Here is a 27743-nt window from a genome sequence, read left to right on the forward strand (position 1 = left end):
TTCTCTCTGAGGTGCAGTCTTCACCCTGACGTAGCAGGAGCCTCAGCCCTGAGGTGGGGTCTGATTTCCATTCTCCACCTGCCACCCACTGGCTGTGTGGCCCCAGACAGGTGACTTAACTGCTTTCAGACCCTCCCCTGCAGAGGGAGGTGAAGACCACCTGATTGATTGATATTGATTGATTATTGATTGCAGACTGGCCTTGTCATTCCAAGATGGGTAGCCCATGTAGCTAACGCCTTACTGAGTCTTTGTTTCAAAAACAGCTTTCGTTTCAGTGAAGCTTAAATGCAGCCAGAGTTGTCAACGGAAAGATTTTAATTGGCTTCAAAGCTGTCTGCTGGGAAGAGAAGAGAGTAACGGAGTTAAACATGATTTGCATGTTGCGCAGAGGGAGAAATGTGCTCATTAGAAGAGTGACTGAGATGAGATTCGTTTTCCCCGAGTAGCCTCCCTCTCCTGTAGTTGGTCTCAGAGGCGCTTTCTCTACCTTTTCGTGAGGACCCACTTCTTTGCTCCCTCACATGGCTGGTGGCACGTGGGCCTCCACGGGGCTACTTGAGCATCCTCACGACATGGCGGTTGGCTTCCTCAGAGGAAATGACTGAGGAAGAGGCTGTTCAGGGAACCAGCACTAGGCCAGGGTGCCAGGCAGGGTACGTGGGGAAGGGACGTAGGGGGCGGGTCTGATAGGTGAGGACATGGTCCCACGTGCCACAGGAGATAGAAGACAGTCCCACCCACGCTGGTCTCCAAGTGTCTCCTTGCACCTGGATGGATGCCCAGCGGATTTGAAGGATCGAATGTTTGTTCATAGTGAAAGTAACACTACGATTTAAGGTTTTCGGCTTTTCTGCCGTAGAGGAAGGCCAGTTACTAGACGCCAGTGGTGGCGTCTCATTTGCGGTGGAGCCCTCCCTCCAAAGACAGTGCTGGCTCACACAGACCATGTCCGAGCTTGGCCATTTCCTTTCTTTTTCTCTTTTCGCTTCTTCTCGTGAGCTTTTCACACATGGGCCAGTGTGGAAAGGAGATTGTAAACCCCATGCAGCCACCACTCTGCTTCAGTGATGACCAACCCTTTGCCACTCCTGCCATCCATCTCTTCTCTCCTCTGGAGTTTCCACATTTTGAGGAGGGGAGGTTTGTAGAAATGGCAACGGTTCCTGTCTGGGGCCAGCTGGGCCAACTCTGAGTGCCGACTGTCCCCCACCCGTGCCCCACACTTCTCAAAGGGTCATTGAACTCTTGGGTCACTCTGGGCATCTCAGCTGGTCCCAGAGCCCTGGGGGAACTAAGGACTCAGTGTGAACTCTGGATACCCCCCGATTCCATAGCCGAGGGTGTTGACCGGGACATGCAGGGTTCTCCATGCTCCAGCTTCCCTCCCCTTCCCCTCTCCCTTGTCCCCAAATACATCCTCTGTTCCAGTAAGTGCTCCCAGCAGAAATCAGCCAATCCGAGGTCCTATGAGCCTGTGAGTCACCTTCAAAACACATGATTGTTTTCACTGTTTTGGTGGGAACTGGGAACAAGGGTGCCCTGTCGGGCTGAGCAGGGGTGGGAGGGCTGGGCCCTGCTGGCCGCCCGCCCTCACCCTCACCCTCACCCTCACCCTCACCCTCACCCTCACCCTCACCCTCACCCTCACGTGCTCCTCTCTTCCAGCCCAGCCCGTGCTGTACTGGTGTGCCCGCAACATGTCCTTCTGGAGCAGCATCTCCTTCAACCTGGCCGTGCTCATGAACCTGCTTGTCGCCTTCTTCTACCCCTTCAGAGGCGCCCGCGGAGGTACCTGTCTTCACGTTCAAGGGATCGATGATAAGCGGCAGGGAGGCCGGGACCTGCACCTTGGCTGTGACCCCTGGAAGTGTCCTTGCAGCCCACAAGATCCCAGGGACCCATTTCATACAAGACGAGGTTGTCCCTTTCCCCACAGGTTTAGCTGTAAATCGAACTTAAAATAATACATTTTCTGTTCATATTAATTGCTGAGAAAGAAAGAAGCTGCACACGGTGAACTCTGTAAGGAATCTTAGTGAGTCTCCTCCCTGTGTAAGTTGGGAAACTGTCTCAGAGAAGGTGAGACACTTAGCCAGAGTCACACAGCTCGTGGGGTGCAGAGCCAAGAATATACATAATTTAATGCTCAGCCCAGTAGATTTTTTTCCCCACACTGTGCTTCTGGAGTTGATTTCAGACCAAGGAATTCGTAAGAAATCTCTGGAATTTTTTTATGGGGGGAATCGGGGCTTGAATGACCCCAGGCTGCATCCTTGGACGATCGGTCTTCAGAGCTACTTGCCCGTTACTCATACAGTCGCACGTGGTGTGACCTTCCTGGACCTCTCCCCCTACCCCACCCCTCCTCCGGCCACCTGTGTGCCCACTGTCCACGTTTTGCTGAGGACAGGTGAGCAGTGCAGGAGGGACACGGGCTGTGGGTTCTGGAGGAAGTGCCGCCTCGGGTATGGTCCATGGTCCGCTTTCCGACGCCCACGGCCGCCTCTGGAGACGGGGAAACCGAGTCCTCAGCTCAGTCTCTCATCAGAGCTTCCCGGCAGATCAGCTCACATGCACACGTGAAAACCGCCAGGAGCCACCTGTGCAAAACGTGTGGGACAGAGGGCCCAGAGTAAGACGCTCACGGTGCGGGAGGCTCCAGGCCGAGCCTCGGCCTGAGGGCGCAGGGTGGACACGCAGTAAAGCCTGTGTTGGCCGCCGTCGGCGAGGCCGACTTGCGAGTGGCTGCGTGTCCCCTGATGCTGTCTGCAGCTTTCCCTCTTGAGGAGCTGACTTTTCTGTCGGCCTTAAGTTACATTGAAAGCTCCATTCGAGGGATTATTTTCCCCCCAGAAAGCACTGTGTAAACACAGTCCCGGGGACTTTGCTTTCGGTGCCGTGTCTGGAATCAGGTGCCCTGGCTGCCGAGACTCAGTGGCTGACAAAAACCAGGAGCCAGCGCCAAGGTGGTTCTGTGTCTAAAGTGCCCACATCCCCCTAATTGCACACTTAAAACGGGAGGGGTTTTGCTTCTGTTTTTTCCCCTTAAATGGTGGTGAAGGGCCGTGGACTTCAGGGGCTGTATCCCCTGAGGTGAGATCTGTAACCCAAGACTCAGTGTCCTCTGGCCTAAACTGGAGAAAGTGGCACCGACCGCGGGGAGGGGTGGAGAGGGCCAGACGTGACCACCAGCCCGAAGGCGTCCAGGACACCTGGCCGGTGTTCCCTGCTCAGGTGACCCTCAGCCTCCGGTCCTCCCGATTCCCGAAGCGCCCCTGCCTCTTGGTGCCCATTTCTAATCAGCTTCCCCTGGAAGTTTGTCGGGCGGGGAAGGGGGAGCGGCTGGGGCTGGGGAGCAGTTTTCAGGGCGAAAGTGAGTCTCGGGGGGTGGGGGGGACACCGTGGGGTGGCTCTCCCCGGGCGATGGGGAGGGAGACATCCTTTATGTAAGCGGCCTTAATCCCCGGGCGCTTGTTTATACCCGAAGGAGACGCGAAATGCGACAGCATTTGAAACGGGTGTTTTTAATGAACGTTTTACAGAACTGTATTTTTAGCCACGTCGGCTCGTGTTATATAACAGGCCGTCTCGTGGGACACTCCAAATAGAACTTGCGGTAGCAGGAGGCGACAGAAGCTGGTGTCAGCTCTCTGCCCGCAAGGAGAGTCCGATGAGGGAGGTGCTGGCGCGGAGGGCACTGCCGCCCTTCCCTGAGGAGCCCGGCCCGGGGGGGCTGCACCTTCCCCCCCACACTCCACAGAGGTCAGACGTTTAGGGTTCCCCTCGCCTTCCCCGAGAGCGAAGCGTGGCACAGCCTGGGTTTTATTTCTTGAACAAGCAAGTGATGGGTGCCTGTCTGTTGGGTGCCAGGCGAGCACTAAAAAAAACAGTGTCCTGCGTGGATAACCAGGGGACACGGAGAACCGAGAGAAAAAGGGGCGCCGGGCACATGAGGGGACGGGGGGGAAGCTTCGCAGAGGAGGTGACAGCTAAGACCTCAGCTGGCCAGGAAAGAGAGAGACTGTCGCAGGTAGAAGGAACACGTGAAGGTTTAGAGGTGAAAACGTGGGTGTGACGGGCCACGTCCGGGCAGAGAGGCGATGGAAGGAAACCCGGCCGAGCCGTGCCCGGTCGCCTGTGGGAGGCGCTGGCCCGTGACACTCGCCCTGTCCTTGCAGGGACGCTGGAGCCGCACTGGTCAGGGCTGCTGTGGACGGCAATGCTCGTCTCGCTGGCCATCGTCATCGCGCTCCCCAAGCCCCACGGCGTCCGCGCCCTGATCGCCTCCACGATCCTGCGGCTGATCTTCTCCGTGGGGCTGCAGCCCACGCTCTTTCTCCTGGGAGCCTTCAACGTGAGTGCAGACACCTTCAGAGCCGCTTCCCTGTTGATGTGGGACTGGGGACACCTTCCTCACCGGCCCCCGACCCTTGGCCTGTGGTTTTGGCGCAGAAAAGTATCGTTTGGGTCCACTGTTAAAACCGCGGGGCCGAGGCAGACCCCTCGCACGGCCCGTTGGCACAGCCGAGCTCTGCCTTAGGGAGCGATCCTCAGGCGTTCAGCAGGGAGGGCAGAGCAGCTGAGATCTAACTTAGCTTTGCCCAGCCGGTCACAGGTGTGCTGGTCACAGATTCTCGCCAATAAATCCAGGGATCAAATATGAACAGAGCGTCCGGTCCTGAGGCCGCAGCTGAGCGGGAGCGCGGGGCGGGGGATGGGAGCGGAGGGCCCGGGCGCTGCGGAGCTGGGATGGGTGCTCGGAGCGGGGTCCTTGGGGCGCCCTCCAGAGACACGGGGCTGAGAGGCAGGTGTCAGACCAGGAGCACTAGGAAGTGGGGACAGATGGGGCCCGCGGCCAGGACAGAGCTGCCGGGAGAAGCAGAGAACGCTGGGGCGCGGGTGGGAGGGAGGTGGCAGGAGCCTGGCGCGTCGGGGTCCCGGGAGGTCAGCCAGACCGTGGCCTTCTCTTTGCTGAAACCGAATCAACACAGTTCGTCGGATGGGCGACAGCCTCGGCTGCGGCGGCTCCCGCACCGGTGAAGGTCAGGGTACTAGACGCACCCGCGGGCGGGCCGGGCGTTCACCCGTCTGCGGGCGGGACCTGAAAGCTTTCCCCCCAGCCTCCCCGAGCCAGGTGTGTCTGTCAGCTGCTAGAGGCAGGCTTCTGGGTGGTTTCCACCCAAGGCGGGACTGTCACACAGTAGGTCAGCCTTCAGAGCAGGTGTCAGAACCCAATCCACCGTGTAAGCAGCGGAGAAAATACTGGTTCAGGAGGCCGAGGCTCGAAAGCCTGGCTTTGGGTGTTGCCGCCGACCGAGGGGGCAGGAGTGGCAGGGCCCAGGGGCTGGCGCTGGGGGCTCCAGGGTGCGGCCGCTCCGAGCTCACGGCCGCTCAGGTTCAAGGTCGCGGAAGGAGCACAACTGTCCCTTGCTGCAGTCCCAGGACGGACCCCAGGAGGGTCACCGGCTCCATTCGGCCCTGTGCCTGTCCCTGGGCCAGTCGTTACTGCCGGGGGTGGCAGGGGTAATACTCGGACCAGCCAGGATGGAGCCGCCCCTCCCCCGGCCGCAGGGACAGGGCTGCGTCCCCCGAGGAGGCAGGAAAGAAAACTCGCCCTGCTTTTCTTTCCCCAAGAAAACTCCCACTTTCCCTGTGGAAGTGGGAGCAGCGGGGACAGGAGCTGCCGGCTGCTTGTTACACGCGCCCCGCCCTGCCCCGGACGTAACATTCGGGAAACGCTTCCATCTGCCGCTCGCGGGGCCGGTGGGTCGGGTGGCGCCCGTGTCCGACCGACCGTGAGGATGTCGGAAATGACTCACGTCTCGTTTTGAGCATGATTTCAGTGTGCGTTTGTTTTGTCACATACGAGCGCCACTTGGCTCCCGTGGCCCTGAGGCCGTTGGGTGCGTCCCCCGGGATGTGCCTGAAAAGCAGCCGCGGGTGACGTGGGTCCGCAGGGCGGCTCTGGGTGGGTTTGCTGGGCCCTCGGTGCAAAGGAAGCTTCGGGTTGGACGCAGCCGCTGACCTGCGTCCGCGTGACCACGCCCGCGCTCATGTGGCCGACCCTGTGGTTGCTCCCAGGTCTGCAATAAGATCATCTTTCTGATGAGCTTCGTGGGCAACTGCGGCACCTTCACCCGGGGCTACCGCGCCATGGTCCTGGACGTCGAGTTCCTCTACCACCTGCTGTACCTGCTGATCTGCGCCATGGGGCTCTTCGTCCACGAGTTCTTCTACAGCCTGCTGGTGAGTGCCCACTGCGCGGTGTCACACGTGGAAAGCCGGGAGCGTGTCCCGTGTCCCCCTCGTCGCAGACCCTGCTTTCGGCGGCGACCGCTGAGCGGGTCTAGCGAGGCAACCGCCCCGCCCGCAGCGCTCGTCCCCCACCACCCCCCGTTTATTTCCCCCCCCGTCTCGTCTTCCCCCGTGAAGCGGGGCGCGGGTGAAGCGGGCGAGTGAGCGCGGGACGCCCCTGAGCTTCCAGAAGCGCGAGCTCCCCGTGAGGCAGGTGCTCGCTCTGGGCTTCGGTGCGCATCTAGCGCAGGGGCGTCTAACGCCGTCCCATCGCCTCCCTTTCCTGTGTGTGAAGCTCTTCGACTTGGTGTACCGCGAGGAGACCCTGCTCAACGTCATCAAGAGCGTGACCCGCAACGGGCGCTCCATCATCCTGACGGCGGTGCTGGCGCTCATCCTGGTCTACCTCTTCTCCATCGTGGGCTACCTGTTCTTCAAAGACGACTTCATCCTGGAGGTGGACCGGCTGCCCAACGACACCGCCCTCCCAGGTGGCTGGCGTCTCTGGCTCCTCTCCCACCCAGATCACCCGGCGGGACTGTGAATTGCGCCCCCGCTGTGGATGCGTGTGCGGGAGCCGGGGAGCCACCTGCCGTGAGACTGTGTGTCACAGAATGTCCTTCTCTCTCCCAGAAGCCGGCGAGAGCTTGGCCAGCGAGTTGCTGTACTCGGGCGTGTGCAGGGTGGGCACCGGAGAGAACTGCTCCTCTCCTGAACCCGAGGAAGGTAGGACCTCACTGCCTGAGGCCCCCCGTGGGTGCCGGGCCCCTCCACGGGCGTAGGTGGTGCCCATCATGTGGGCATCAGGTGAAACCAGAAGCAAGGCCAGTGGCAGAGGGGACAGGCTAGGGGAGCAGAGGGAGACAGGAGGCTCCACGGGAAGACAGACCAGCTTCGTTGAATTGGCCAGTACCTCCTGAGCGCCCGCCGTCTGCCAGGGACCGGGTTGTAATCTAAGATACAGCGACATAGTGGGGGAGGCAGGCGGGCAGCCTGGGATCCCCTGAGGGCTGCTAAACGCTGAGCGTGAGGATGGGATACGGAAGGTAGGCGCCCAGCCTGGCAGTGCAGTACGCGTATCACCAAGGAGGGGAGACTCTCAGGCGGAGGCGGAGGGGCAGGCGTTCGGTCGGAGGGACCAGCCTCTCTGAAGGCTGGGGGGTCGACTCCGGCAGGTTTAGGGAGATACCAGCTACGAGGAAGGAGAACAGCAAGAAATGAAGCCGGAGAGGCTGACAAAGGGCCAGATCACGAAGGGTCTTACATGTCAGACTAAGGAGGTTAAATTTCATCGGAAGGATGACTGGACATTGTTGAAGGGAGGGATGTGATGAGATTAGCAAGACGTCCTCACTGTAGCTGGAGAAGAGCAGAGGCAGCCGGGCCTGGGCCTTCCTCCCAAACCAGTGAGAACGGGCGGCCTCCAGCATGAAGCGGTTCAGCCGGAGGACCTGCTGGGTTTCGCCCCTTCGGCACCCGCGGTGAGGAGCCCGGGTCCCGTGGCCTTACCCTCAGCTGAGGGAAGAGGCTGCCGCTCAGTATTTGCGGCTTCTCGGGTCAAACGCCTGCCAAGAGCTGGGCCTGGAGTCTGAAACGTGAAAGAAGGGGCGTTTCAGACGCGACGGTGGGCGGGCAGTTCTGACCCGCTGGAGAAACGAGCGGAGGTCGTGACGCACGCAGAGCTGACCAGATGACCTCAGCTTCTCGGAAGGGGTCTGCGCCGCGCGGGGGCTTCACTGTATTCCTCCTGCTCCCGTCTGTGCCCGCAGAGCTGCTCCCCGCCGCCGAGGAGACAGAGCAGGACCAGGAGCACACCTGCGAGACCCTGCTGATGTGCATCGTCACCGTGCTGAGCCACGGGCTGCGGAGCGGGGGCGGCGTGGGCGACGTGCTCAGGAAGCCGTCCAAAGAGGTGGCTGCGTCCCGGGGAGGACACTGGGCGGTGGGCGGGCTGGGGCGCCGACAGGAGCCGCCCGGGGGGACTGGTCCCCCAGTCACACGCGAGTGACCAGTTCCTCGGGCTGGGTCTGCCCACCCGGACGCGCGCCCACGACCCCGAGCTCCCAGGCAGGCCCTGGCCCCACGGGTCCCACGGCACTCGGAGGGCTCAGTTGAAACGCAGGAGTGAGGCGCAGTGCGTGGCGGGGCCTTTAACGAGCGACACCCTGTTCGGGTTTTACCAGGAAAGGCCGATGGGTGGTGTGGGGGCTCGGGGGGCTCCCCAGGAGTCAGAACGGGGTGTCTGCGTGGGTGTGCGAGTCCCTCCGGCGGACCAGGGTGGGGCAGCTGACCGGGCCGCCTCCCCCAGGAGCCCCTGTTCGCCGCCAGAGTCATCTACGACCTCCTGTTCTTCTTCATGGTCATCATCATCGTGCTGAACCTCATCTTTGGGGTGATCATCGACACCTTCGCCGACCTGAGGAGCGAGAAGCAGAAGAAGGAGGAGATCCTCAAGACCACGTGCTTCATCTGCGGTGAGCGCGGTTGCGGCCGGAGCGGGGCTCCGGGGAGCAGATGTGGGATCCCGCAGGACCTGAAATGAGTGCGTCTCGGGGTCTCGCTGTGACCGGGTGCCCGAGCGTCCCTCGGCGTCGCCACGGGGCCCAGGAGGCCGGTGCACCCGTCCCTGGTCACGGTAGCTCTGCTCCCTTGGCTGGGGGTAACGAGGCTTCTACCCCACCATGAAGTTACTTCTTCTCTGCAAGGAGGAGCCATTGTGTGGGGAGGTGCTTGGATACAATGTTGAAACAATGTAACTACTTTGTTCCTCAAAGTAAACATCCCTGCGCTTGCTCTCTGAAGCCCACTGCTGATCCCTGTCCGAAGGCTGTTAGGAGGCTGCCGAAGGGCGGTTTCTTATTTTATTACTCTCGTGCGTTTCTTGGCTTTTTATTTTAAAGTATAGCTTTCTCGTCTCCCTACGTATGTATATTTGCATGTTTGTATTTGTGACAGGGTGGGTTCATAGGTTTTCATTCCGTTTAGCGGATTATAATTTCTTAGTCATTTATCTTGATGTTTAAATGGCCACGGATTTGCCCACTGAGAGTCCCTGTGAGCTGGTGCTGTGTTTGTCATGTCACCGTCATTCTTAATGGGCTTCCTTAGTGTGTTTTTGTTTTTTTTAACACCACGAGATAATCCAGGCTGCAGCTTGCCTGGGCCTTCCCGGACCCAGCCTGCTGTCAGACGGGAGAACCAAGGAACCCTGGTTCTTTTTGGTAGAGAATGGCCTTTAGAAGCCAAGATCTGGGGAGTCGGTGTGCTCATTCCTTCCAGCTTATATGAGTGTGTGTGTGTGTGTGTGTGTGTGAATATACATGTATGCACACACACACACGTATGCATCCGCACACATCTCTGTATCCGTTTCTTTACCTGTATGAAAAGCGGGGGGCTCACACTGGTACTTCTCCTTCCGGGTCAGCATCGCAGCATTTATTCTGCCCCCTCCCCTCACATACTCATGTTCCTCCCCGGCCGCGAGAACTCCGGCTCCGTGGCCCGCCTGGGCCGGTGCTCCGCCGTGAGGTGCAGGGCCCCGGCGCCCACTCTGAAGGCGGGCGCGGAGACAGCCCTCTGCGCCGGGTCTGCGGCGAGGGTTCCGCCCAGGGCTGCTCACCTGGGCCCCCCTCTGGCTCTTTCCAGGCTTGGAAAGAGACAAATTCGACAACAAGACGGTCACCTTTGAGGAGCACATCAAGGAAGAGCACAACATGTGGCACTACCTGTGTTTCATCGTGCTGGTCAAGGTCAAGGACTCCACGGAGTACACGGGGCCCGAGAGCTACGTGGCAGAAATGATCAAGGTGAGCAGGGCCCGGGCGCAGGGCAGGTCCGCGGAAGGCGGGGAACCTCGGCCGTCAGCTGAGCCCCCGTCGTGGACGAGGCAGTGGACCCTGGGCCTTTGTGTGTCATCCCCAGTGACCTTCGGAAGCAGCAGGCAGGCGATACATCCCCATTTTAAAGGAGGAAACAGGCTCAGAGAGAGGAGCGCGTGGCCAAGTCACTAGGGCTGGGGTTTTAGCCCCACTTCCACCTCTGCGCTCAGCCCCTCTTCCTGATCATGGGTGTTTTGTTTCTGTCTGTCTGTATTTTGTTTTTTTGCCCTAAATAAGACCTGGTCTCAGGGCGGAGTCTTTAGAAAACAATTGCCTGGCCTAGTTCAGCTGATTGGTTTTCTCGTTTGGACCCTGCCTGGCCTTCCTGGGGACCCTGTGCTGTGGTTTTTATTGTTGTTGTTTCTAAATAATGTGATGAATTTTTTTTAAAACCCTTATTGTTGCGAGTATTACAGATGCCCCCCCATCTTTCCCCCATTGCCTCCGTCCACCCTGCCCCCGCCCCCCAGGCCTTCTCCACGCTGTTGTTCGTGTCCACGGGTTAGGCGTATGCATATACGTCCTTTAGTTCGGAGGTGTTTTGAGTGACTTGCTTGGGTGTTTTGGGTGACCAGATGGGATGTTGCCTGATGTCTTGGGTGCTGTGGCGGCTCCTCTCCAGGTGGCAGGTTAACCGACAACCACCCTGGTCAGTGAGCTGACGGGAGAACCTGCCCCCCGGATGGCAAGTGTCCTGGAAGAGGCGCTGCCTGGGGGGGTGGGGGGTCTGGGGAGTAACTCTGATCGTAGGTGGTGTTTAATTACTATGCACTGACCTAGACGCCGGGCGGCCGTGACCCCCCTTCATCCCCGTCAGAGCACTGTTACCATCTAACAGATGGGACCCCACAGCCCGGGCAGGCTGAGAAGCTCCCCCAGGGTCACTCCTGGGAGATGCTGGAGCTGAGCTTCAATGAAACCCAGGCCTAGAGGCCGAGCCCACCGAGCTGTCCCTACACCGCGTGTGGTGTGGCCCACCTGGTTGTCCCGACTGCTGTGGCTCCCCCACCCCCCCATGGTGCGGAGGTGTCCACCTTCAGAAGAGGTGAGGTGCCTCCAGGGGCGGGAGAAGCGTGGGGAGGATTCCCTCGGCGATGCTGCCCGGCTGGCACAAACATCAGCAAGACGGGAGCCCTTCGGGTTTGTGGGTTCAGTGGGGTGCATCCCCCACCCTGAGTGCTGCAGCTGTGGAAATGGCCTAGTTCAGGGAAGGAGAGCCCGGCTCGAGCACAGGAGGGTCTGAGACACCTGGGGATGCCGGCTCTGGAATCCGATCCATCCACTGCCCTCACCCGAGCTTGGCACGGGGGTGACAGGTCCTTGGTGGCCACTTCAGGGGAAAGTGGGGTGTGCAAGTTAAAGGGGAAAGACAGTTCACTAGAACCACAGCCAGACTTGGGCGTCCACACCCAGGTGACTCATCGGAATGGGTGTAACGCCCTGATGATTAGCACCAGAGCTCCATCCATCACCCTCTAAGCCTGCTGCTGACTTTCTCACAGCTACAGTAGACCCTCCCTCCCTTCCTCTCTCCCCCTCCACACACACACACACACACACACGCGCGCGCGCGCGCGCGCAGATTCCAGTCCAGATTTTCCAGTTTGTTCCATGTTACAGTAGTTCACTCGCTGTCTTCAGAAACCAGTTGTCCAGGAATCTGAAAGCAAAGCAGCAGTTTCCCAGATCACGTGGTCCCGGCGGCAACTCGGGTGCTCTCGAGATGGTGGGGTGCTTGCTTTCCCATGGGGGGGTTCAGGAGCCCACACGCCTGGAAAGTACTTTGCTGAGAGCCCTTGTCAGTTCACGTCCAAAACGCCTTTTTGCCTGAAAACACCTCCCGGGTAAACTCCCCAGGCAAATAAACTCCATTAGCAGATTAAACACTGCTTCAGCGCCTGTGAGGGGCTGTGACATCAGGGCGGGGCCCCACCGCCCTTATCTGTGTTTGATGAGATGGAAGCACAGTCAGGAAGCCCTGTGTTAGCAAGGGCAGAGGTCAGCATGGGGACCAAAAACCTATGTGCCACGACCTCTGTTTACCGGGGGAGCCGGCCTGGGTCATGAACTCTGTTTACAGGGGAGCCAGCTGGGCCCTGCACCTTCCCTGACCCCAGCGAGAGCCTGGCACTGTCAGGTCTGCAGGCAGCACTTTCCAAAGTGAGGACAAGCTTTCCGCCTGAGGGACACCAGTGAGGGCCAGAGGAGTGTCTCGGGACCCACACGAGACCCAGAGCTCCTGCGGGTCATAGATCAAGGCAAGGCCCTGGGCATGTGCAGGCGGGAGGGGCGGAGGCGGCTTGAGTAGAGTGAACATTCGCACAGCCACCATGGGGTCGCAGTTCAAGGACATGGGACACTGGGAGGCCCTGGCAGACAGGACTTCATAGCGCAGGGGAGAGTCAGCAGGGCACGCACCTGGCTCTCCCTCACCTCTCCTCTGTCACCTGTCACCCGTCTGCTTCATTCTGCACCCGGCAGGCGGGGCCTGGCTGTGATGCGGTGATGTGGAGACGCGGGAACCGTCTGCTCTGGGCAGATGTGCGGTGGTGGGTGGGGCGTTACTCTGGATTCTGGTGGGGACACCTTGCTGCGTCCCGGGAAGGAGAGGCGTCCACGTTGGTAGGGCTTTTCTCGGCTCTCCTGCCGTCCCTGGGTGTCTGCCGTGGTCACGATGTCCCCAGGGCCCCGAAAGCCCTTCGCCGTGGGTGAGGACACCGCCCGCGCTGCCCTCCGACAGGACTCCCAGAATGCCCTCTGACGGTGGCCGACACCGGGGCAGAGTTCAAGAGCACGGGTGCCAGGAAGAGCGGGGAGGGACTGGGCACAGTGCCCCGGTGGCTGGAAACAGAGTGTCAGCATTGCTGGACGAACCTCCCCGCTGGCAGGCCGCTCTCGCCCCGCCCTGAGCACTGCGCTGGGTCCGTGTCCGTGGCAGCTGCACAGAGAGGTTGCCAAGCCCGAGTCCCCCGCCCAGCCCCCTGCACATGCTGCCCTGTGGGCATGAAGTCACCCTCTGCTGCACACCTCACGGGCACCCTCCTGCGTGGCCCCCGGCTGCCCTCGCCTCCCTGCTCCCCCCTGTGAACCATCCCCACTCTGACCTTCGTGGAGAATGACCGGGCCCAGCTGGTCACAGCGAATGGAGCAGAGCCACAGTCTGCCCGGAAGGAGCCCACATGCAAGCCCGTGGACAGTAAATACCATTTGACCGGCCCTGTGCGCAGAGCACTTCAGCAGGGAGGCAGGTGGTGTGCGTGTGTGCACGTGTGTGCAAAGGTGACCGCCGAGGACCTCCCTGAAACAACAGCGAAGAGCTTTGGAAGCTTAAGGAGACTTAAATCAACCAACAGGAAGCCCATTATTCTAGGAAGGGAGTAAGATCAAAGTTTAAAACTCCTGGGATCAGGAAAAGCATAGGGGAAACCCAGTGACAGTGGCTGAAATGCCACACACAGGCTCTGGGAACGTTCTGGTAGGTTTCTTAGCTAAGAGACGGCGCAGGGAAAGTTGCCTCACTATGGTCCTGAGCCAGCTGCGAGAGGGCAGGCTGGGCCGACTGGTCCTTTTTTTTTTTTTTAATATATCTTTATTGATTTCAGAGAGAGGAAGGGAGAGAGAGAGAGAGAAACATCAATGATGAGAGTCATTGATCGGCTGCCTCCTGCACGCCCCCGACTGGGGATTGAGCCTGCAACCCGGGCATGTGCCCTGACCGGGAATCGAACCCTGATCACCTGGATCCTAGGTTGACACTCAACCGCTGAGCCACACCTGCCGGGCCCGACTGGTCTGACTGGTCTTGATCAGGGATCTCCAGCGGCCCGGGCCTGCCCGCGTCTGGCTAAGGCCACCGGCCCCACCTTCCTCTCCTCCGTGACCTCCTGCTCCTGCCTCTGGTGGCCCAGGTGCCCAGGACCCAGCCACGTGGCTGAGTGGTAAATGCTGCCTTCTCACGGCCCTGGGAGGCCAGGAACCTGCCACCTGAGGCCCCAAATGACTTCAGCTGTGGTTCTGCAGCTGGCTTCTCCCAGGATTTCGTCAGAGCTGGGTGCGGCCCTCCCTGCTGGCACGGGCGTCACTGCGGCACTGTATCGTCCAAGAACTGGGTCTAGGGAGGACAGGCCGCCCTCCCAAGCGCAGCTGGAGATTATATAACTCGGCCTGTCAGAGGAATGTCACTCTGAGCTCACAAAGAGCCACCCGGACACTAGACCTGGGAGTGGCCGCGCTGGAGAAAGCGTGGCCTAGAGCTGTACCCAAGGGAAGGCAGGAGCCGGCCACATGGGGCTCGGTGCCGGCTGCAGGCTGACTCCAGGCCAGCTCTGCATACTTCTGGGTTCGGGGACCTTCTCATCTCAGCCTTTGATCCCGAAGGACGCAGAGACCTAGGCTGGTTGATGTCTCATCCACTCGCTCACCGGCCGGGGAACCTGATGGGCGGCAAGACTTGAATCCTCAGCTCCTGACTCCAGGCCGTTGTCTCTCCTCCTGACACTGTCCTCACGTATCCTGTAGAAATGCACCTGCCAGCTGTGGGGACATCATGTGGGACTTGGAGACAGAAGGAACAGGGGTTGGCCTTTTTTTCTTTAATTGCTAGACTATTTTACAGCAGTTTTAGGTTTCCACACACACTGAGCAGAAAGTGTGGAGTTCCCATACTCCCCGCCCCCCCCCCCCCCCCCCGTTTCCCTATTATTAACATTTTGTTACTGCGCTGTATTTGTTACAATTGATGAGGCAACATGGATCTCTCATCAGCTGGATACACTGTTACTAGCTGAAGACCACAGTTTACCCCTGGGTTCACTTGGGATCATAATAACATGGATCAGCATTGCAGCCTCAAGTGGAACAGTCCCTCCACGTGGCCTGGGTGCCCTCTGTGCCCTCTGTGCCCGGCCTCATCCCCCCCCCTCCCCCAACCTCTGATCTTTTCACCGTGTCCATAGTCTGTTTCTGCAGTTTGGCTTTCTTTAAAACGCATGAGAGAGACTGTAAATGGCAACGGCAGAGCCACTGAGCGTGGTCAGTGATCGTCATCACGGTTTCTCACCCAGAGCAGTAGGGGCCAGGTTGGGTTTTGCTCTTTGCTGTGATCATAGAAAGGGGGCTCTGAAGGCTATTCTTCCTCTTTGATGGAAATCGTCACCCTAAGTTGCCAAAGAGGCAAATGATTTCAAGTTTGTCTCCTGTCCCTGCCTTTGAAAGTTAAGGGTGACCTTCGACCCTCCCCCTGCCTCTTCCAGGCATTTTCTAAGGGTTGGGACACACGGGGAGGCCAAGCATCTGCTTCCAGGTCACCCCCAGCCCTCTCGTCATTCCTGGCACCTCAGCATCCCCAGGCGTCCCAGAAAGACCCACTGTGTCATCGCGCCTGGTAAGATGAGACCTGGAAGGGCAGCCGGCGTCTCCCCAGAGGGGACTCTGGAGGGCAGGGAAGCAACAGGTCCATTTTCCCAGGCCCCTCTTCTCTCCATGACACTTTCTTTTTCCCCTCCTCTCCCCTCCCCGCCCGGAAAAGACCCTCCGCCCTCTAGTGCGGCTGTGGACGAGCAGACTCAGCAGTGCGCTCGCCGTTTGCAGGGAACAGAACTCCCTGCCCGGGGCTCAGCTCTGAGCAGGGACCGATTCCCGTGCCCGCTCTTAGAGCAGCCTCTCAGAGCCATTAGCGCTTGCACCTTGCTCCAGCTTCCTCTCCTCCTCTGTGTCTGTCTCTCCCCCTCCCGTCTCTGTCCCCCCACACGCACACCCTCCCTCTTTCCAGTCAAGGACACCTCCAGAGGTCAGCGCCGCCCCGCCCAGCCATTTGCCTCTGCAGGGGCTTTTCCAGCGTCACCCACAAACCAGCCGGGCCGGGCTCGCGGGCAGCTGCTTCCGCTGACAGGACAGGAAGCCGCCCGGCCGGGACCGCGCTGGCGGGGCTGCCCGGGCAGACGGTGCCTAATGCCATCGGTATGCGCCATGCCAGCAGCCGGAGAGCCGGGACGCAGGGGGCGGCCCAGGCCCGAGCGACAGGCGGCCGACAGATGCTCAGTGAGCCCAGCAACCACGGGCCCCACCCCTCGACCACACACATTCCCCAGGACGAGGTCACGTATAAACAGTGTCTCGGCAGAACTTGACTTTCTCAGAAATGCAGCAGAAGCCGAGACACAGACGGTTTTGATCTTGAAGAGACATGAAGGCAGGATCTGCGAACATGCAGACCCCAGGCTCTGCCGGCGGGGAGCCCTGGGCGGCAGGCGGCCCTGGGCCGTCGAGCCTGAAACAGGCCGGGCCTTCCTGTGGGCCGGCTGGACCGGCAGCGGGCAGGCGGGCGTCTCTCTGCCGTGCTCATGCTGGGTGGTCTCTGCGAGGTCATCTGGAGACTCAGGCTCCTGTGGTTGCAGACGGGGGCCCTGGGGGTGCAGAGCCACAGGGAAATCGAGAGGGCAGTTTGGCCAGAGTGGCTCATTAGTTTTACCTCCAGGATGCTCCTTGGGAATTCGAGATCTGACTTAAGAGCCCAGCGTGGCCAATTAACATCCTGGCAACACCCAGGGCCTGGGTTTGGGACCCACCCTCTCAGGGTGAAGCTGGCAGTGCCCCCTGCGTTGGGCTGATCTGTGGTTGGGGTTAGTACCCCCCCCCCCCAGCTCTTCATTATGTATTAAGGTTGGAGGAAGGCGAGGTGGGGAACCTATGTGGTCGTCACCGGTCACATGGACTTCTGCATTGAAGGAATTGTTGACGGTTTGTCTGTCTAGGATCGGGGCAGGTGGCCGGCAGCAAGTGACATTTCTTCAAAATCTCAGGTTTTATCTTTAAGTTTTGATTCAATTTTGTATTCTGCTCCAGGATATCATCTTGGTTCAATGTAAAAACACTTTCTCTCGCTCAGCACTGACTAATGCATGCGTTAAAAGGCAGGTTCTTTCTGTCTGCGGCTGTGTGTGGGTTATATTTTTATATATTTTCTTCCAGGAGAGCTCATGGGGCTTACACTTTTGATTTGAATCTAAAGAACTATCAAATATTTCCCATATATATATATTCAGTAATAGCCATTTACAATTTGTAACCACCAGGCCATTCTCAGGGTCCCCTTTGAAAGATGCCCCCCCCACAAGTTACTGTCCCTTTTGGGGGTCAGGACTCTGGACTCCCTGCTGGGATGACATCTGTCCCCTCCCAGTCCCTGCACCCACATACCCCTCAGCCCAGTGAGACCGTGGACCTCTCCTCTTCAGCTTGTCCCCTCGGGGGTGAGTCTGCGAGGATGTGTCGCAGTCTCTGCGGGTACCAGGGCCTCTGACAGCTGGGCCGGCCTGTGCTGGGGGTTGTGGTTTCACCGACCACCTGCACCACCTGTGCTCCCTCCATGGCCCGTGAGCCCCGAGAGTGAGCATTCAACCAGCGAAGATGGTTTTACGGGAGCCCAGCCACACTGTCCACTGATGTCAGCCATGGCTGGTCTTGGGCTACAGTAGCAGAGCCGTGCGAAGGGCACCCTGAGGTCCACGCAGCCAGAGACGCTATCAGGAAATATTTACTAACAGAAAACTCCCCGGACCCCCGGTGTACACAGCGGCAGTGACCAACCTCGTGCGTGTGCTGGTGGCGAGAGGGGGGCACGGTTGTATTAGACCGTCTCTTGGAATCAGTCCTGGTGAGGCCCGGTCGGCCGCGTGGGTGAGAGGTGACAGTGACAGATGTGGAGAGTCAGGTGTCCCCGTCTCCTGATGGCCGAGCTTCCCTTATGGGTCGTTCCTGCCTCTCTGGATAGAACAGGTGTGGGGCCCGCCATGCAGACGGGCGGGTGGGGAGGAGCGGCCTGGTGCCTGCAGGTGTAAGCTGCAGGGGTCGAGGCCGGGATTCGGGGAGGGCCCTGCCTGGGCCTTTCTTACCCCTGGCGGCACCCGGCCGCCATCCAGGCAGGAAGGCGGGAGCAAGGGGAGGACAGCTTTCCACAGACGCACAGACAGGGAGGCCGAGCAGGGAGCCCGGGCACCACCGTCGGCCTCCTCACAGCCTCGGGGACTGAGCAGGGAGCCCGGGCACCACCGTCCTCCTCACAGCTGCGCCTTCAGACACACACAACAACATACACACGCACACACCCTCACGCACACCTGGTAAACCCAGGCACTTGGGATCTTAACATTCATTCCACCTCCAGACTGTTTGCAGATGACTCTCCAAGTGTAATGCTTTTAAAAATACGCCCGCAGAGCGAGGCGTCCAGAGTAGTCCAGGGCGAGCAGAAGCCGCAGGCGCTGCGGGGCAGGGGCCGTGTTTCACGGCTCGAGCCTCCGGTGAGGGAGACGAGGATTGCGGGGTGGGAGGTGGAGGCGCCACGGAGCCGAGCACCTGCGGGTGGTGGACGTGGCTCTGTTACGTGTCTTTCGCCACAGCTCTAAACTCGGCACACGTGAGCCTTGTGGTTGTGAAGCTCAGGTTCGCGGGGCAGTGTTCACGTTGGTGACTGGGAACCCTGCTTGAAAGCCTGCTTTTCCCCTACATTTAATTTTAACGTGACTTCTAAGAATTGAGAGAGTTCGGTTATATTCAGTTAAGATGTCACCAAGACCACATGACGTGGTAGCCTGGCCTTTGTCTCAGCTCCCAGACGTGACCCCCACTCTGTCCCCCGTGATTCTAGGAAAGGAACCTCGACTGGTTCCCCCGGATGAGAGCCATGTCCTTGGTCAGCAGCGACTCGGAGGGCGAGCAGAACGAGCTGAGGAACCTGCAGGAGAAGCTCGAGTCCACCATGAAGCTGGTCACCAACCTCTCTGGCCAGCTGTCCGAGCTGAAGGACCAGGTACGGAGAGAGGGCCCGTCTGCTGTGTGTGCACCACATACACCACACACACACACCACACACCCCCCAAATGTGATGAGAAAGTGAATCCTGCTCATGGTAAAAGGCTGGCATTTCTGTCCCCTGGATAGAAAAGGAGCCGAGCCACACAGGACTGTGTTTGTCCACCAGTGTCCCCTGCACTGCCCTTAATGGGACAAGCCCATGACACTGTTCATTGCCCCTAAGGTCAGGGCTCTCATGGAAAACAGACCCCCGAGTGGAGCCTGGGGCTCCTGCTGTCGTGGGGAACACGCGTATGACCCTCTTCGGTCCACTCGCAGCGGATCCAGGCTGCGTCTGGTTCTCCGTCCTGGTCTCGGATCTATCAGCTCCTCAGATACTTAAACTCAGCCTCGGGGATGAACCACAGTCACGGCTCCCTCACTGGCCGCATCCTCACTGAGCGGCTGCCATGGTCCATCATGTGCCGGGACCTCGGGTCAACCAGGCCTGTCCCCCGTCCCAGAGCTCAGGGTCTGCAGGTGGACGCCCAGCTGCTCCCTGTCCCCGAGGTCCACGCGTTGCCCCTGGAAGTGGGGTAGGGGCAGGTTTTCCCACCACCTGCGTGTCAGGGACTCACGCCCTGGGTGGTGAACGGTGCCTGGCCATGGCTGCCCAGGAAACCCCGGGCAGACACGGCGACAGCTCAGCGCTCCGTGCGGGTTCTGAGACTTTAATCAGCTCCGTAGACGCGGTTACCGGGCAGGGCTGCCCTGCAGGTAGGTGCGAGGCTCGCCCACGGGTGGCTCACTGCGCTTAGGGGCATAAGGCGAGCGAAGGCCCATCCAGAACAAGGTCGTCCTGGGGACGGTGCACAGGGCACTTTAACAGCCTTCCCGGGAATTCTGTTTCTTCTCCCACTAACTTATTCCAGGCTGTGCCCCCAGATGCCTGGGCCTCGAGTTGTTTTCTTTCACACAGATTGACAGGAATAAAAACCAGTGAGAACAGAGGCCTTGCTACGGAGGCCCCACCGCGCTGAGCGTGGCCGCCACCTGCAATGGCCTAAATGAGTAATCCCAGGGGGGATCTGACTAGGTTCCCCTGCTCATGATCTCGCTAACTTTCTGCCCCCATGAGACCTGGGACGAACGCTCGCAGACTGAGCTGAGCTGCTTCCCGGGCACCCTCTCTGCCCCGCCGCCTCCGCTTGCCCCGGAGAGCAGGGCGAGCCCCTCAGCGCATCTCCCCACGCTTGCGTTGCCATCCACGCCCCTTGGACACTGTGGTTCCAGGAATCGCAGTCTAATCGCATGTTTTACGTTAGATGCTAAAGAATTTGCAGAAATTTATGTGACACAGACCTAAGCCGAGGAGCCAGCCACGCTCCACGAAGCGCTGCCATTTCTAGTTGTGTCTGAACCGAGCGTCCGCTGGGCACTCGGTGGCGACACCTCGCGAGCCTCTGCAGGCCCCTGGCCCGCTCCGCGCTAGAACCTGCTGTGTGGGATCGCTCGCTGAGGGTGATTCTGAGGCTGCTTCATGGGCACTTGGCAATCCCAAGAGCCCGGGTGAGGGTGCGAGCTCAGCTGGGGACTCCCAGAGAGGCTCGTGGGTGTGGAAGGGTGCTCGGGACCGCAGGTGTGTCTCCCCTAAGCCCCCCGTCCTACCTGTGAGGATGCCGCGGTGCACCGGAGGCTTCAGGTGACTGCAGGGCTGGGACCCCGGGGCCTCCAGCCTCTGTTTGATCTTTTGCATCATGTGCATTTTTGTTTTCACACGTTTTTGTCTTTCATGGTTGAAGGACAAGGGTGGCACCCTGTTTGTTTCCGTGGTTTACTGTTCAAATTCTTGTTCATTTTTTTAAAAAGAGCCTCAAGGGTTCAGAACTCCCGCCAGGCACCCAGACACTGGGGAGGGGAACTCGTCGCCTCTTGACACAGCTGAGCACAGTGCAGTTGGCGTCTGTAAAACCCAAGGTAGAGTGGTTCCTTTTAAGCCAAAATCCGGGCCTAAACAAAACATGTAGAACTTGATGACATACGGCCTCAGGCTCATTAAGCGACAGCAGAGCCGGTGTGGTTTAAACTGCTTGGTCCCGGCCCTTCCTGCGTTTTTGTTTTAAAGCTGGCGGTTGGAACCGCTCTTCAGGAAACCTCTCCCCCGTGAATAAAATTGAAATTGGACTGTGTTTTTCTCGGAAGATATTCAGGCCACAGAGAACTGTGAGGAAACCAGTGGTATCTCTTCAAGGGGCTTTGCCAGGCTCGATCGGCTCGGGTTCTGAAGTGCCCGGGATTGCAGGAAATGTTCAGCAGAGCTGCGTCTATTGGAGAAATGGCTCTAGCAGGAATCAGACATTTTCTTTCGATTATGTAACAGCTTTTAATGCATTTACTTGAGAATCAACTTGTTGAAAAGGCTTGAGTTTATTGACTTTGGTGTGTGACGCTCGGCTGTGTTACGTTGTTCCGCATACGGAGCCGCGCGTGCTACAGTAGCTGCTGGTTCCTCACAGCCGCCGCGAGAGCCCTGCCCCTCCCCCGATGGGGAAAAGTCTCAGTTGAAAAACAAAGCCCCGCAAGTGATTACCGAGGGAGGAACTCTGATGGGTATTTTTAAACAGCTATGAAAGAATGCCATTCACTGGAGAAAGTGCTGGGAGATAAGAAAATTGCTTCATCGCTTAGATATGTTCTCAGATCTTCTGGTCCAAACACGAGCGCGACGGGACCGTGGCAGCTGGGAGTGAACGTCTTGGTTTTCGTCGTTACTGTTGCCGGCTCCGGGGCTGGTTTCCTTCACACGCCAGTGTGAGGAGGGGGCTGTTAGTAAAAACCTGGTTATCGGTGCCCCCGGTTTGTTACCGCCAAGAACCGCGGGTTAGAACTGCCATTCCGGGTGTCGCCCAGCGGTGCCTCGCTCTCATTTCGGAGTCGTCCCCCCCCCCCCCACCCAGGAGACCGGGAAACCGATGCGGCTCCCCTGCTCGTGCCCCGAGGCGGCGGCTGACCTGAGAACTGCAGTTTGTCGGTGTGTTTTCCTCACTGTGCAAAAGAGCAGATGCTGAGAAGGGGGTTCGCTTTCTTGAAGCTGTGACCGGCTCCCTACAGGACAGTGGCCCTTGCTCGTAGGAACACAAGAAGGGCTTGAAAGCTCAGGCCACGTTAGCGTGTTACGGCGCGTGGCCACTGCCAGCTGAGAGCTCCCCAGCCTCAGGTGGGAGCTCGGAGTCCAGCACCTCCGACGGGGGTGAGGCCCCCCGAGATTTCTCAATCCGTTCGAGTGCTCGAGGTGTTTAATTTAGTTCAGTTCTCCTGGATTCCCTCCAGGTCACCTGCCCAGGGCCGTGGGGGAGTGCAGTCTGAGCTAAGGACCCAAAGTGTCAGGCAGGAGGGTGCATTACTGATTGTAACACACGGGCCTCGGAGACGGTGCCAGTTCGTTCCGGGCTCCAGACACCGCGGGAAAACGAGCCCCAGCCCTTCTGCTGGTGGAGGATCTTTCCCTCGGTTTGTAAAAATCGCAACATCTGTGAGCGATAAAGCGGCACCCGTGGTCTCGCTGAGAGTTACCCCACCTGCCACGCTAGGCTCGCCCCGCGAACCCGGGAGGCGCGCTGTCGGGCGGGCGCTAAAGACCCGTCACTCAGCCGAGGGAACTGGAGCCCAGCTGGGGCGTCCCGACTCAGTTCTTCATAAAAAGCATTATAAACAGCTGCCTCTTGGAAACACTGGCTCCTTGGGGGAACCTCTCCTAAAATATAACCAAAGGCATTTCGCAGGAGCCTAAAAATTGTATTTTGATTTGAAAGGAAAACTGCTGTTTTCTATGAGAAAAATGCCCACTTTGAAGTTGAATGTAGGTGAGTTAGTCTTGTTTTATGTTTTCTCAGGATATTTTGTACTAAAAATTAGTCCAAGCTAAAGCGAAGGCCTAAGCATGGACCATGTGACAGACAGACACTGTCCTAAGAAGCTGACACACACCCTCTCCTTGTCACCTGTGAGGACAGGCTTTGGAAAGTTAACATCAGACCATCAGGAAACGGGTCTGCCCGATTCTGAAGCCCACGTTCTTTTTACTGCCCCCCCCCGATTCCTCTCATTTTAGGAAACCAAAACAGCACTTTTATTGCTGTATATTTCATAGCCTTTTCATCTTAACTGTCTTAAATGGCCAGCGTGAAATCCAGGGCTGGGACCAGCTGGATTAAGATGATGTTAGTGCAGAGAAGTGAGTGTGCCCCAGACACCCAGGACAGACCTAGACACCCATCCACACAAGAGTGGTGCTGTCTTCAGGCAACCAGTAGGGCCAGCCTCCCGTCCTGCGACGGACGGCGCGCTCCCTGGGCCTGTCGGGCAGCGTTCTGTCCCAGTCCCAGCCGTCCTCGGCGTCTGTGGTGGCCAGGCTGTGATGTGACTTATCACTGGATTCTCAGTGACAAGTGAGGACACCCATCACCTTCCCGAGTATGCTTAGTAGTTTTCCCTCGAACCGAACTTCCCAAGAGCCCTGCAGCGAGCACCCAGGACCCCGCAGATGGGGGCTCGCCCGTCCCGGGGCCCGGGCTGTGCACACTGCTCCGCTGTGCTAGTTCGCGGCACTGTTACTATCCTAGGGAGCTCGGGGTGGCAAGACCCACTATTATCCCAGTGAATCCTGCCCTCATTTGGAAATGGATTTGGGAAACCGCCAAGACTCCTGTGCGTTTGCGTCGTCACGCTCTCTGTGAAACACCAGCAGGCGGTACTTCTGAGTGTGGCGCCGCTGAGCAGGCCGCAGAATTCCCCGCCCGCTGCACAGGACGCCCTCGCGGCAGCGGCTGATCCGGGGCCGGTGCACTGTTTGTAGAAAGTGGGTTTCAGTACAAACCATAACCACAGAGGTAAACCTACGGGTCGGTGTGCGATCTGACGTGCAGGAAGCGTCTGGGGCTAATGATGAAACTTTTTAACTTTCCAGATGACAGAACAAAGGAAGCAGAAGCAGAGAATCGGCCTTCTAGGACATCCTCCGCACATGAACGTCAACCCCCAGCAGCCCGCGTGAGCGAGGAGCCGGGCGTGGGGTTTACCTCTAAGATCACCAGTGGGCGTGGCTCCTTGGCTCTGATGCCCCCGGGGGCGCTGGTTGCGCTGAGCACATCTGTAAATACCCAGTTTTATACTGTATGTATATGATCGCTACTCTCAAGGTCTGGATATATGTATTGTAATTAGACTGTTGGCATGATGGAATTTCTATTTGTGCCAGAAAATATTAAAAATGCCTTTTTTGGAAGGACTAAAGAAAGCACCTGATTTGCACTTGAACCAGAGTATAGATTTAAAACTATATGACATGTATTTTGTATTTAAAACTAGCCTAGCCAGTATTTATGTTTTTTATAAAACTGTGCAATACGGATTATGCGATCACAACGGATTTGTAACTCCCGGGTGTCCTAGAGGGAGCGCACATCTTTGGAGCTGGTGTGTCAATACTATGTTATAAATATCAAATGATGCTGCTGCCAAAATCATGTTACTAGTGAGTTTCAGGCCCTTGGGCACTTTATACCGTGATTCTCTGTGCTGATACTGTTTCCCGCTGCTAGTGGCGTCTGCTCCAAGGCCAAGGCTACAAAGTAGCAAGTCCACATTCATTTTAAGAAAAGCAACTTTAGCTCCAGAGATACTTTTAAGCTTCTGAATTGATTGTTTAAACTATGTCTTTGAGCAAGAGCTAGATTAGAGGCTCAGACTTTAGCTTGAGAAGTTAATGGGTTTTTTTTAAAGGGAACTTTTTAGGCAGCATCTGGGTGAATGCAGACTGCTGGCCAATCAGTGTCATCTCCTAGGTGAATTTTGGTGTCACGCTGTAAAGAATAAATAATTGATGGTCTCTAGATTATCTAGTCCAAACAGTAGATTCTTTTTCTCTTCATCTGAACCAACATGCTATGGTAGCTACGAGGTATTAGCATAGTATAATCCATAAAAAGACGAAACGGGACCGATCCCCATTAGAGCTCAGAGTTGAACACTGACATGTTATTCTTGTGAAAGAGCCACGTTTTGGTTTTATTTCTTTGTCACATGATTTCTTCTGTTGATGGATGAAGAGTGTGAAAGGAAACTTGTATCTGTTGCTCAGTTTTGTACCCGGATCTCATTTTACAAGAGAATCTCTCTGCAAAAAAAAAAAAAAAAAAAAAAAGCTAAAAAATGTGTTGAGAGCAGCATTCCAAGCGAGTGAAGTTTGTAAATGCGTATGTAAGGATAAATATTTAATAAACGATGCAGAACCTACAGAGTGGCCGGCTGGTGGCTTCTGTTCGGGCGGGTGGCTCAGTGCATCAGCAGCTACTCCAGTTACCGATACAGCTGGTTTGGTGACCAGGTGACTTCAGAGACGCTCACCTGGTTAGTGCAGACTCTGGCGCACGTGAACGATCCCCGGGCGCATTCAGGGCAGTGTCCTTCCTTCTTCAGACGTGCGACTGCCACCAGGCGTCTCGGGCACCCAACAGCATAGTGAGGCCTGGGGCCTCCACGGCAGGAGCTTGAACTTGGGGTGGTTTTTGTGCATGACTGGTGACCAGGGTCCTTCCACAAGGTATAGGGAGGTGTCACAAAGCTAACGCTCCATCAAAGGTAGTGAGACCTGCTCCCACTCAAGGCCACGCTCGCCAGGGTGGCTCTTCTCACCCCGGTCTCCCCAGGCTTTGGTAAATAATTGCCACCCTACACTGGGAACTAGGTCAAAATGAAATTCCAGTTCAGCGACCGGTTTCTTAACCAATGCTTTGACTTTATAAATTTGATAACTTAGAAAAACAAGTGAAGACTTTCCCCGTCGGTGCAGCATCCGCTCGGAGCTTTTCCACAGTCAGGCAAGCGAGACAGACTCACGTTAGAAAGTATTGGCTGTGATGCTCTGTCCAGAGGAGCTCCTAAAATCTCTTTTACAAACCCCGTGCAAACCCCTCATTTAACTGTGTTTCGCGTTTTTCTGAGGAGAGCCTGCCCTCGCCGTGGAGGGGCTTTCTCCGGGCGAACAGCCCCCCGGGATGTTTATGAGCCACTGTTCTGCTCTTCCTTCTGCTGATCATCTGTTAACAACAGGCTAGGATGCTGGAAACCCCCACAGCGATTTCGATTTTACAGAAAGTACCCAAAATTCCACCACTTTTGCATCACAAAGTACTTGTTAAAGTGTTGAGTAAAAATGCTGCGTGTGGTTTTTGTGGGTGGCTGCCGCTCAGAAGGACCATCAGGCCCCCGGGTTGTCTGCAGGGGCCACTAGGATGACAGTGACGAGTTGAGACAGTTACAAGTGTCCTAGCAAACATTTTCCATCCGGGTGCTGCGAGCCACACGCAGCAACCCTGTGGCCTGCGGGGTCCTGGGGAGCGCGGCCAGCCCCCAGGTCTGCGCCCAGGCCTGCCGAAGGGAAGGACGTCAGAGGCAGGCCCGGGGGGGGGCTCTTACCTTCTGTCCACCCCCACAAAGCTGCGGACTCTGGACACCAGCTGCTCCCCCTTTAAACTCATTTGGTAAAACAAATCTCCAGCTTACTGGGTATTACATAAAAAGAGAGAGACAAACATGACCAAAGGAAAAACTGCAGTAACGAAAATGCTTTAAGGTCACGGCGGCCGGGGTGAGAGCGAATCCTAACACCTCGAGGGGAAACTGCACCAGCCGCCCCACCTGGAAAGAAGCAAGCAAGCTGGAAACCACTAGAGAGTCAGAACGCGGGGGCCTGAGAAAACCCCTAGCGTGGGCCCTGAACGACAGCCCCACAGCACCAAGTGCGGGCCCCGCGCGCGGAAACACGGGGCCAGCGTTTCTGAGGTCGCCCCACAGACGGCAGCGGGTCCCCTGCAGAGAAGGATGCTTTCGACCATCCAGGAATTGAACCCGCTCGCTCCGGGCCATGAGCCCGTAATTCAACCCTTCCGCGCACACCGGGCACCTTCGGCGCCTCCTGAAGCCCTGTGGGGAGCTTTCTGCAAAGCTCCCCGGGGAAAACACGACGCTTTCACGAGACTGGAACGAGGCTCGGGCGCGAAGTGTCCGTTTCCTCGCGGGTCCACGCGGCGGCTCGGAGGATGGGCAGAACCTGACTGATTTCTTTCCTAAATGTTTTTATTGATTTTTAGAGGAAGGGAAAGGGAGACAAACATCAGTGAGAGCAAGACATGCGCTGGCTGCCTCCTGCAGGCCCCCCCGGGGATCGAGCCCGCAACCCGGGCCTGGGCCCTGACCCGGAATCGAACCGGCGACCCCTCGGTGCACGGGGGCAACGCTCAACCGCTGAGCCACACCGGCCGGGGCAGAACCTGCAGCTTGACATGGGTCGGTCACACCAGCTCTGCCACACCAGGGCCATGACCCCTGCAACTGTCACAACTGTCACCCCCCAAAGAGCGCACACGCCACCCTCACTCTGGGTAGTAATGATGGTGAGGAAGGATGACCTGTGTCCCGTGCCCGGTGTCCCCCCCACAGGCCGCCTCCCGTTCCTTGCCCCGCGGCCCTGTCCCTTGTCTCACACCTGTCCAGTCTGCCGAGCACCCCGGCCGGCCCTGCTTTCTGCTCCCGCCACTGGGCCGGGTGTCGGTTCCGTGGGATTCTAGCTGCCCGTGTCAGGATGGCACGTTTGGGGCATTTTTAAAAACTATCTCTAACGTCCAAATCATGGGGGGGGGGGTTAATCCTTACCTGAGGATACTTTTTTCCATTGATCTTCAGAGAGTGGAAGGGAGAGGGGGCGGGGGAGAG

General features: G+C 58.0%; 1 protein-coding gene across 1 annotated transcript in view; it reads left to right on the forward strand.

Annotated features, from left to right (window-relative positions):
• The window catches only part of ITPR1 (inositol 1,4,5-trisphosphate receptor type 1), a 180086-nt gene extending 154919 nt beyond the window's left edge, over positions 1 to 25167 (forward strand). Inside the window, exons 50-59 of the mRNA XM_087824685.1 lie at positions 1669 to 1791; positions 4182 to 4357; positions 6085 to 6249; positions 6593 to 6788; positions 6931 to 7023; positions 8067 to 8209; positions 8606 to 8771; positions 9946 to 10106; positions 18826 to 18987; positions 23938 to 25167. Of these exons, the coding sequence (XP_087680811.1) occupies positions 1669 to 1791; positions 4182 to 4357; positions 6085 to 6249; positions 6593 to 6788; positions 6931 to 7023; positions 8067 to 8209; positions 8606 to 8771; positions 9946 to 10106; positions 18826 to 18987; positions 23938 to 24024 (1472 nt within the window). The 3' untranslated portion in view covers positions 24025 to 25167. The remainder of the gene's footprint in view (positions 1 to 1668; positions 1792 to 4181; positions 4358 to 6084; positions 6250 to 6592; positions 6789 to 6930; positions 7024 to 8066; positions 8210 to 8605; positions 8772 to 9945; positions 10107 to 18825; positions 18988 to 23937) is intronic.
• The last annotated feature ends 2576 nt before the right edge of the window (positions 25168 to 27743 follow it).

Source organism: Miniopterus natalensis, chromosome 15, assembly GCF_054644295.1.
Source record: "Miniopterus natalensis isolate mMinNat1 chromosome 15, mMinNat1.hap1, whole genome shotgun sequence".
Taxonomy (NCBI): Eukaryota; Metazoa; Chordata; class Mammalia; order Chiroptera; family Miniopteridae; genus Miniopterus; species Miniopterus natalensis.